The sequence below is a fragment of the Parasteatoda tepidariorum genome, chromosome 4 (assembly GCF_982258835.1).
Source record: "Parasteatoda tepidariorum strain Cologne lab strain chromosome 4, Ptep-v5.0, whole genome shotgun sequence".
Lineage (NCBI taxonomy): Eukaryota > Metazoa > Arthropoda > Arachnida > Araneae > Theridiidae > Parasteatoda > Parasteatoda tepidariorum.
Window position 1 is genome coordinate 4,504,004 of NC_141758.1, and position 12,060 is coordinate 4,516,063.

The following is a 12,060-nucleotide window of genomic DNA, read 5'->3' on the forward strand; positions in this document are numbered from 1 at the left end:
GTGTGGTGTTGAACAGCTTGATGTTCCGAAGATTCTAAAGAATTATATTCTTTTGGAAGAATGCAATGTTTTTACCGGAGCTGTAAAAGCTGTATAATTTTGACGAATAAATTTCACTATAACATGGAAATTACAATTGTTAATTGTACATAGTTTCGATTAAACACCAAAGATAAACTCTCCCAATATTTCATCGGAAATTATTTAACCTCCAGAGTTACACAAATAATTAAATTTTCCTTTCTTAGATGATATGTTAGTTATTACATTTTGTGGGAAATAAAATTTCATAAGACGAATGCTTTATTTTCAGGTTATAATAATACAGAGATTCGCTTCTATATAAATTATCGAGATTTTTCTTTCCTTATTCAAATCATTTTTAAAAAAATTCCAAATATTTTACTCATTGTGATTAACGACCATTTGATATTTTTTTATCTCATTCAAATTGAACTTTTTTATAATTTGGAAGGAAAATGTTATAAATGACCCGATTGGCGGTGTTTAAAACCACTATTTCAATCACTAACATCTTACTAATAAGAAAACCCTTTCCAATGCAAGCGTAAAAAAATCCGCATACCCTCTCCTGAGCCAAGATGGTTCAAGGGCTCTTACCTCCCAATAAGGGAGATCCGCGTCCAAATCCCTGGGACGGCTTGCACTCGGCTCGCACCAATCGCAGTGCTGATGTCGTCATTGGTAGATGGATCGTGAGTTAGATTCCCCTTGCTGATAGGCTAAAAAGGGGAGGTTTTCATCTCCATGTGTCCATCAAAAAGTCCTCCGTGAGTTGAACATTGGAAGTCATAAACTCAAAAATTGAGTATAAAAAAATACCCTCTTCTTGTTTATGCTTTTGAATTTTACAATAAAGATATAATTTTAGAAATATATTTAAAAAAATGAAACTTTCCATAAAACTTAAATTTCGTTTTATTTTACAAAAGTATGCGTAGAACATTCTTTAAAAATTTTTTAACTTTTCCTTCGTTAGTCAAAACTTTTGACCTATTATACATAAAGAAAAGAATACTCCAATTCTTTTTCTTACTCCACTTTTTCTTATATTACAATTACGAATTTCTCCAAGTTTAAAATTATACCAATTTATGCTTTTTTTATTTTTTTTTTTGCACTTTTTGCATTCAAAAGAAATGATAATTAGGGGACTTTAGTGTCTTGCGCAAGCACTTCCTATACCTTCCCCCCCCCGTTCCCTTGTAAGTAACAATAAGTAAATCACAAGACCCCGCTTCCGTAATACAATAAAGCCCAGTAAAATTCTTCGAAAATAAAAATAATGATATTTTTACATAGAAAGCTTTGCTTTCTGATGATACCTAAAACCTCCCCCCCCCCTTCTTTTTAAGGCAGTGATATAAGGGGGAGAATTGAATGTCCTCTAGAAAGGTAAAAGAGGCATTGTTTTCGATTTCTTTTTTCACACATTAAGCGCTTTCAATTTTTAAACTATTCATTCTGTGGACGGAGTCTAATTGGATTAATCCACGGATTTGCCCGAAATGGATTTGCACATGGAAAAATTATCAAAGAAAAAATTTTAGTAGATAATTTTAGCTACGGATTTGCCCGAAATGGATTTGCATATGGAAAAATTAACAAAGAAAAATTTTTAGCAGATAATTTTAACCACGGATTTGCCCGAAATGGATTTGCACATGGAAAATTGTATAAATCAATAAAGACATTTTTAGCAAACAATTTTATCCACGGATTTGCCCGAAATGGATTTGCACATGGAAAAACTGTATGGATTAACAAGGGAAATTATTTAGTAAAGGAATTTTTAGTAAATAATTCTAACCATGGACTTGTCCGAAATGGATTTGCACATGGAAAAATTATATAAATTAACAAGGAAATTATAAAGTAAATAATTTTGGCAATGAATTTTGGCCTGAAATGGATTTGCACATGGGAAAATCATAAAAATTAACAAAAAAAAAAAATGCTTAGTAAATATATCCACCAAAATATACGATTAATTCAATGATTTTATATAAAATTTTATTACATTAGTTGGGTATCCATTGTTTTTTATCAGATTTTGAAAGAGTTTATAGATTTGTTTTTTGGATAAATAAATATTACTACATATTCTTTTAATTCTGTTCATTTCATTAAAAGTGGTATTTAAATAGATGCTCCTAGAAACATTAGAATTCCAAGTGACTAGTTTATTAATATTAAAATTAAAATCATTTCTTTTATCGTATAAATCAACAAAGCAGATATTTTCAACTTTCATAATACCCAAATCCAAAAAATTGAAATTAATATTATCATCATGATTACGAAGTAAGATTAATTCCTCAGGGTATATATAATTCAATAAAATAGTAAAATCTTGGAAATTAAAGATAATTAAGTCATCAATATATCTAAAAACAAATTTAATACTAAGAGTATAATTTTTTTCATAATAAATGCAAAAATAAGTTAGCTAAGAGAGATGAATAATTAGATCCTTGTGGTATTCCATCAATTTGAAGAAAAATATCCTTTCAATTGTAAAGATAATTAGTATTAAAAAGACAAAAATTAATCAGAATTTCCCAATAAACAAAATCGCAACAAAGGATATTTTTAAAATCACAGTAATAATTCAAAAGGACATCTTTTAGTTTAGAAAAGGGAATGTTATTGAAAAGATCCTGGAAATCAAAAGTCGCAATAGAATTAATTTTATTATGTTTAATGAAATCTAAAATCGGTTGATTATTAGTGATAATCCAAGAGAGACCTTCTTTATTAATATAGTTAATAATTTTATTTAAGTAGTTGGAGAAAATGGTGCCAGGTTTAGTTAAATAAGTATTAGACCCACATGTTAGACCACAATCTCTTGTAAAAAGCTAAAATTTTTTTAATTGCAATATTATTATTGAAATTACTAAGTTCAAAATTTTACTATTTTTTAATTCCGTATTTAAAAGTTCAGCAAGGAATTTTTTATAGAATATAGCATAATTATTGTTAGCTTTGTCTATGGGAGTAATTAAAAATTTTTTTTGAGGTTGCTTAATTGATTGAACAATATTAGAAAAATGTGTTGAATTGTTATTCTTATTTAAATTATCCTTATTATTGAAAATAAAGTTTTTAAAGTATTAATAAACTCCCCATTTCTATTCTGTTAGCATACCTAAAGGTAAAGAGAATCTATTTGATATCTTTAAACAAAAACTATTGAGATCATTAAGAAAGTATTTTAGAATCTTATTGTTTGATATATGGCAAATGGGTCTAAATTTTGTGCCTTTTATCATTAAATTCCTAAGTTCCAAGTTTTCTATAATATGATATTTAAATTACCAGTAATAATATGTAATATTAATAAACTAGTCACTTGGCATTCTAATGTTTATAGGAGCATCTATTTAAATACCACTTTTAATGAAATGAACAGAATTAAAAGAATATGTAGTAATATTTATTTATCCAAAAAACAAATCTATAAACTCTTTCAAAATCTGATAAAAAACAATGGATACCCAACTAATGTAATAAAATTTTATATAAAATCATTGAATTAATCGTATATTTTGGTGGATATATTTACTAAGCATTTTTTTTGTTAATTTTTATGATTTTCCCATGTGCAAATCCATTTCAGGCCAAAATTCATTGCCAAAATTATTTACTAAATAATTTCCTTGTTAATTTATATAATTTTTCCATGTGTAAATCCATTTCGGGCAAGTCCATGGTTAGAATTATTTACTAAAAATTCCTTTACTAAATAATTTCCCTTGTTAATCCATACAGTTTTTCCATGTGCAAATCCATTTCGGGCAAATCCGTGGATAAAATTGTTTGCTAAAAATGTCTTTATTGATTTATACAATTTTCCATGTGCAAATCCATTTCGGGCAAATCCGTGGTTAAAATTATCTGCTAAAAATTTTTCTTTGTAATTTTTCCATATGCAAATCCATTTCGGGCAAATCCGTGTTAAAATTATCTATTAAAATTTTTTCTTTGATAATTTAAGTAATTTTTCTATGTGCTAATCTATATCGTGCAAATCCGCGGCTAAAATTATTTGCAAAGCAGGCAATTTATGTTTCTCTTTACTATTCTATATTTTTTCTTAAATAAGCATCTATCTTCTAAAACTATTTATGATCAATTTTTAAAATTATCCAGTATAATATTACCTTGCGCACATCCATTTCAGACCCATCCTTGGTAACTAACAAATCAAAACTCAGAATAACAAATCACTTCAGCAGTGCAGTAAGAACGACACTTTAAAACCCTCTTGTTGCACTCAATTTGCGCTTTTGTTTTCATCTTTTGTTTTCATATTTTGTAATCTGGCAATCTTTCTGCGAAAACATTTTTAAATCATTCTTGAAAAATATCCGTCCATGTAAGTTGTTATGATTTTGCTACTCGTTTTATAGTCCCCCCTTTTTAATGTTTTTTCTTTTTATTTTATTTTATTATCTGTTTTTACATGTTATTTTTACTTTTTATGATCTATTTTATTTGTAGTTATTTTATAAAAAAAATTTTTTGAGTGCTCCTCACACTATTGTATTAATATATTTTGCTTTGGCTTTATTGATACAATATCAGAATGCACTCTGTTTTGCGGATATAATCGTGTGGGCTGAAGAAAAGATTATATCTTTTTTTTCCGGCTTTTTTTCCGGTTTTTTAATTAACATTTCATTTTTTTTTTCATAAAATTTTGTTTGTTATTTTTTTACTTATTATTTCCCACCCCCCTTTTTTTCATATGTCTATAATTTTTCTTTGTTTTATTCTTCATTTTTAACTTATCTAATGAGTGCTGTTTACTTGGAGCTTAAGCGCAATAAATGAAACTTATTATTTTTCTTAACTTTCTTAGTGTTTTCTTGTATTTATTTATATATATATATATATATTTTTGTATGTATGTATGTAATTTTTGTTTGTTGCGTACCATAAAAGAATTATCTTTTTATTTTAACTGCTACAGCACTTTATTTTTGGATTTACGACTTTAATGTTTAACTCACTCCGTAGTTTCGAAATTTGGATCGAGACCTAAAAGACAAGCGAACTCTTGGATCAAGCATCAGGGCAATAACATTTGTGCTGGGTTTTTTGATTGAACAGGTCTGCATTTTCGTTACATAGTGATGAAGCTCAAATGATTGTGAAATTGTGTAGTGGTCCCTCTTTTATTGGTTGGAAGAAATAAAGAAAAGAAAAAAAAAACATCAAAAGGAACCACCAGGAAATATCACATTGTTAGTAAAGTAATTATATGGATTTAACTGCTGCTAGAATTTAGGATGATGCATCAAAATTTAATCTAATTGAACATTGAAAGAAATGTTAGTATTTGAAAGATATTAGATACATTTTAAAAAAATTTAATTAATGCATAAGGATTAATTTAAAGTTTACGGATAAGAACTGCCCCCACTTCATGCTATTTGACAGACTTACTCTTCAGCAGCTTTAAAATTTTTCTAAATATTGATAATTACATTATTTTATAGGGATTTCTTCTTCTTCTATAGCTCTACAGCCCTTTGCGAACCCTAGCCTGTTTCACAATTCTATTCCATACAGTCCTCTGTTTTGACTTCTCTCTCCACCTACGGATCTAATATTGTACAAATAATATTTTTTCTACAAACTGCATTTTAAAAAATAAGTACTTTCTAACTTTTGCAAATTTTTTTATTTCGAAAATGTTAGATCACGTCGAATCAGTCTTTAAATTTACATAGTTTATGGTATGCTTTTTACGAGAACTTTTCTTACTAGTTCTTCTTTTCCAGTGCCTTTTTAGTGCATTTCTCTTTTTTTATTTCTTTTTTTTTTCCTTCCTCTCTTGTGATTCTTTTATGTTAGTTTTGTGCTTCAATTGTGTTAATCAGTATTCAAATTTGTCAAGACATCGAACAAACAAACCTACTTCTATTAATCCATTTTCACTGTCACACACTATTTTTATAAGACACCTGTGTATAGCCATGAGTTAAAAGGTAACAACTTTTTTCAAAATTTTAGTAGCATATCGAACTTGAAAGTTGTTTTAGTGACTTTACAAAAGTTTCATTTCGAGATAGCAAAAATCCATGCAAAAAATAAACGATGTGACGAGAAATATAGGAAATACAGTCGAACCCCGCTATAGTGAATCTGGGATATAGTGAACACTCGAATGTAGTGAACTTTTTTAGCTGTCCCGTCCGTACTCCTATTTCAATAATGTTATTTTTAACGCTTATGGTGAACAGCTGAGAACTTGGAAACTCGGTTATAGTGGACTCAAATTTCATTTCTTCAAATATCTTTTTCAGTCCTCCATCTTTAAACTTGCAGATGTTGGGACAGAAAATGAATGCATTCCTATACAATGAGTCATATTTCACTCCTTTATGCTTATCACTTTTAACTATACTGTAATACATAAATGTTAAACAGAACATTTATCTTATATTCCCTCCTCCCTGACAAGCCTCTCTTTGTCCCTTTTCCCCAAGCTTGCTCTACAACTAGTTAACTTGCCCACCTGCTGAATTTTCGTATCTGTTCAAACCATATTCTTTACAAATCACCCCCTGACAATCAAGAAGGGGAACAATTTAATTCGTTCTACGGTTGCTCTCTTCATATTCTTACATTATCCATTTGAGACAAGATTTTTATTTCAAAAGCAGTGAAAATGGCAAATTCTCTAAAGAGAGAAGCGTTTTCGATAGAGGACAAAGTTAAAATTGTAAGGCGTATTGAAGATGGAAACAATCAATACTGTGTAAGGAATTTTCCTTGTCAAAATCTACAGTTTCGAACATTTGGAAAAATCGGAGGGAAATTCTTGCCTCATACGACAAAAATATGATTTCGTCGAAAAAACTGCGTGGAGCTGAAAGAGAAAATATAGAAGAAGCTTTGTTAAAATGGTTCATCACTCAGCGAGATAGAATTCTTCCTGTGACCGGACCTATGCTTCAAATTAAAGCGAATGAGTTTGCTGAAAAATTAGAGGAAAAGGATTTTGTGTGCTCCAATGGATGGCTGAATAGATTAACAAAAAAACTATACAGTGTGGCCCTATACAGAGTGTCCAGAAACGACCGCATAAACTCTGCACAGCTGGATTCCTCGTTGGAAGTACATAAAAACTGCCCAAGGAAGCGTTCCTGTACGATCCATAGTTTACGAGAAAAATACGAGAAACAAAGTATGACGTCACTGCCGGTGCAAGAAAAAACACTTTATTGAACATATCAACAGCAGTATACAATGCACAATTTAAATCAGATGTTCAAAGCGTCCGTTTTAAACATTATTGTCTGGAAAGATATGCAAATACTGTTGCTGATATGTCCAATAAAGTGTTCTTTTTTTTCCTTGCACCGGCTGTGACGTCATACTTTGTTTTACGTATTTTTCTCGTAAACTATGGATCGCACAGGAACGCTTCTTTGGGCAGTTTTTATGTACTCCCAACGAGGAATCTAGCTGTGCAGAGTTTATGCGGTCGTTTCGGGACACCCTGTATTATACAGAATTATAAAGAGAAAGACATTTTTAATGCTGACGAAGCTGGACTATTTTACAAATTGATTCCCAATCACACGTAAAAATTTAAAGGACAAAAATGCACTAACTCTCCAAAGTGAGAATAACAGTTCCTGTTTGTTCTAACATGAACGGCTCGGAAAAGCGAAAATTAACTGTCATAGGTAAATCTCAAAAACCAAGGTGCTTTAAAAAAAACTGCCCGTAAACTACAAAGCCAATCAAAAAGCGTGGATGACCTCCTATTTTGAAGAATTTCGACAGTGGGACAGTGATATATTAATAGGAGTTATGCGTATTTTAGATAACTTTGATAAAAACAACATGGACTCAGAATGCAGCATCTCTCTTCTAGAAGCAATAGTTTTGATAGAAAAATCATGGAGGCAAGTAACATCAGCTACAATCCGCAACTGTTTCCGACATGCAGGTCTTTCAAAGGATTTAGAAGAAAAAGATTCCAATGTGGAGGAAGAAAATTTTCTCATCTCTATATGGCTAAAGAGACACGGAATGGCCTTTTTCCCTAATGACGTTATTGAGCAATTTGAATGTTGCGATGATGAAGTATGCACTTCTGGTACTCCTACCGATGATGACATTGTCAATGAAATAAAACAAACGAACGAAGGTAGAGAAGATGTATTAGAAGAAAATGTTGAAGAAGAAAATGAACTTTCAGCACCATCTATAGCTGAAGTAAAATCAGCCATAAATGTCACTAATATGTTTTTTTTCTACAGAAAATGTAAATAAAAAAATCTTGCATTCTTTTCACATTGTAGATAAGAAAATTGATGAACTCTATTTAAAATAAAATTGTATCAAAATCAATCAAAAATCACAAATTGTTTTTCATTAAAAGTGAAATTAAAAGTAATTTTCAGCGACGTAAGTACTTTATTCATTAACTAGGAGGCTCCGCCCCCTGCTCGCTAAAGCTCGCCAACCCCCGAGAATTGCTACGCAATCCTATGTGGTTCACGCCGTGAACAATGGCTCGCTGCGCTCGCTCGCCAATGAACACAATGTTCTAGCACAAAGACATAGTATATTATCATCAAAGACATAGTATTTAATCATCAAAGAAGTATTGTACTTATGTAGAAGAATTCTATCAATGTTCTTATCGGCTTTTAAAAAAGTATATTAGCTATTTAGATTGTACATGGTGAAAAAATCAAAACATTAGCTTAATGACAAACATATTAGCAAAATAAATTATCAAAATAAATTATAAAAAGTTATTCATGACTAAGAACTTGTTTAGTCAATACTAAACCGATTTTCTCAAAAGTCTGACCTTATGACTTATTTATAGACATGGAGAAGGCCAGCCTAATTAATTCCTAATTGAGTTTAAATTAAATATAATCATGTTTTTAGGGCAAGAATCTGAATTGAACAACCTGATAATGCTCACTCTGGTTATTGTTTCCGTTTTTAAAAGCGCTGTATGTTGAGCCACCTCATGTGACATTTGCCATGTGACATTTTTATCAGCAATCATTGGTCGATTTTCTAACGTTGCCATTCGGGGTGTTGTAATGAGGCTTTTTTTTGGTGCCGTGTAAGAGAAATATATATATAGATTTTTGTTGTATTATCTGTTAATTAGTTAACAATTTTTTAAATAACTTATGTAAAATTGAAAAAAACCCAATTTTCAATCATTCAACTGTCTTATACAAAAATTATTCTTCAAAAAACTTGGATATAGTGAACAATCGCTTATAGTGGACACATTACTGAGTCCGCAGACGGTTCACTATAGCAGGGTTTGACTGTATATAAAAAAAAGTTATTTGAATTAAAAAAAATTATTATTTGATGTGTTGTTATTTTCACACTCCGTCATCGTTCACAGTGCTCCATGCCTCTTCCACTCATATACCACATGCGTACACACTTACAATAAATAAGATATATTTCCATACTCTAGAAATAATTCATATGGCAAAACCGGGTCAGATAGTAGCTATATAAAATTATTTTTAGAGTACGCTTGTGATAATTATTTCATAGTAATACGCTGATAAAATTATTAACAAAAATTAAAATTGGAAACAACGCAAATATCTTCACATTAGTTCTAAAACTGATAACACATTTTAATTTTTACAAAAGACACATTACAAAAATACACGCAGCTTATGTACACAAAACATATATACAGATAAAACTCAGGTTTAGACTCGCCCTATCTTTCGAATAAAGTCCTCTTGTTGTTACAGAGTAGAGTATTTTCCCTCATAACTTATAAATACACACTAAAAACAGGCCATTTTTCTTTTGTTCTAGCCCTTTTCTTCTAAAATAATCCATTAAAAACTATGTTGCATTTAGAACGCAAGAAAATGCAGATAGAATACAGGTTTCTCGGATAAATAATGATCCGATATTGATCACCGATGATTCTTCACTTCTAATTCTTTCATTTCTTTTTCAGGCTTGGCATCAGTTTTTGACTTTTCTGTGGTTGTTCCCCATGATTGAAGTTCTGCAGATCCAAAACCTGCAAATATTGCTCCACAGACTGTATATACTCCGGCTGCCGTATAAAAGACATCACTCCAATTTGCAATAGTTTGCTAAAATAAGAAAATGAACTTGGTGTTATTACATAAGCAAAAATCAAAGTAGACAACGTAGTTCAAACGAAATATATCTCAGAATACCACAAGTCTTTAGAATGCATAAGAAAAAAATAACGTTAGAGAAAAACAAACAAAGATACTTTATAATACATTTTTTGACTATTTTTACGTAAACACGTAATCAGCCCTTAACCAGAGAGATGCCACTTAATTTACGTATTCTAGTTTTATTTTAAGACGCCGGGTGGCATCGCTTCGAGCTCTCGTGACACAGGTCCTAGGTTCAATCCTCGTTCCAGACAAGGACGACTCAGCCTTTCATCCCTTCGGTGGGTTGATGAAATGAGTACGAAGCAGGATTGGGGACTAAACACTGGGGGTTTCGCGCTCAGTTGACCACCCAACTGGAACATATGCTCCAGCACTTCAGAGCCGAAGGTCAAGAAAACTATGCCCTAAGTCACAGTAGGCCTTGTTCTTCTATGGGCGGTCGCGCCACTGAGTTCAATTTAGTTTAGTTATGCTCTAAATTAATTCAAATTTATTGAAAGTCAATTTGCTAAACTCTGTTTATAAATAATTAAAAAGCATATCTAAGTCGCAATTTTGAGCGTTTTAATCTTAGCATTCGTAAGAGCCTCTCAGAAATCACACTGACCTATAAATTACTCGTCACTGTAAATGTTTTAATTTTCCACATGTTTAGATGGCTCTTTATCTATTTTTTAGGTACTATATAAGTATGCAAACGCCGATTTTTATCTCTTAGAGTATTAATGGTTGCGTCTTTTTTTAAAAAAAAAAAAAAAAAAAAAAGAATTTTCAATGTTGCTTAAACCAGAACCGTTTTTCTAGCAGTTTTTAGATCCCTACCTCCTTATAAAATCTGTTGGCAGGAAATGGAACAGTTGGAATTCTTACATTACACCGATAAGGTGAGTTATTTATTTAATGGCAATGTTTCATGCTGAGTGTGTATGTGAGTTTATAGACAGTCGGTCTGCTTCTTCAAACTCAAGTCATTAAGTCGGATTTCTTAACTAAATTTAGCTTTTAGCGAGGCCGAATCTACGGTTCACAATTGGTATTTTAAAATTTTTTATAACCGGCGTTGAACAACTGACCCAATTTCTGAGTTTACGACTATCAATGTACTTACTCTGTACCTTTGTAGTTTTGAATCCAACCCAGACAAATGAAATCATGGATCAAGCATGGGACAAACTACCCTTCGTGGGGGACTTTCTGATGGAACTAAACAGCATATGCGTTATATCGAGATTAAAACAGCGAAAACCTTCCAAGAATATCCCGAAGTCAAAGGGAATATAACCTTCTATCCGTCTACAACTGACGATATTTTATGTCAGAACTGTGAGCCAGTAGCAGAATTAGCATAGTTCAGCCAGTTCGCTGAGATTCGAACCCGATACGATATTGGTTAATAGAAGAGGAAGGTGGATACCCGTTTATAGAACCTCTGCTGCTGTGCCTATAAATGTCGTTTTTTCCTTTATACACAGGGACCACAACTAACTTGTGGGACTAATTTACGTTTTAAAGAAAGCTAGACTTATTCCCCTTTGTATATTCTTTGGCTCTATCCCCTGACCCACCACGGCTAATGTATACTCAATTATTCTAAATTAACAAAGAACTTACCCCGTTTGAAGTGAAATAGCCGACAATGGCTGGTCCTATAATACCAGAGAAATTAGAAATGGCCATAGTTATAGCAAATGTTGTTCCTGAAAAGAGTGAATTTTATTAAAATAAAATAGTTACAATGGTTAAAATGTTCTTACATATATATATATATATATATATATATATATATATATATATATATATATATATATATATATATATATATATGGGTCATTCTCACAAAAACAGTCAT

The 12,060-nt window shown here is 31.1% G+C and overlaps 1 protein-coding gene across 4 annotated transcripts in view; it reads right to left on the reverse strand.

The window, feature by feature from the left end:
* Nucleotides 1–9,653: 9,653 nt before the first annotated feature.
* Nucleotides 9,654–12,060, reverse strand: part of LOC107446766 (putative inorganic phosphate cotransporter) — a 52,352-nt gene continuing 49,945 nt past the window's right edge. For all 4 annotated transcript variants that reach the window (XM_021145281.4, XM_043048140.3, XM_016061522.4 and 1 more), the window contains 2 exons: nt 11,823–11,908; nt 9,654–10,154 (listed from right to left, as the gene is read on the reverse strand). In XM_021145281.4, the coding sequence (XP_021000940.2) occupies nt 9,969–10,154; nt 11,823–11,908 (272 nt within the window). In that variant the 3' untranslated portion in view covers nt 9,654–9,968. The remainder of the gene's footprint in view (nt 10,155–11,822; nt 11,909–12,060) is intronic.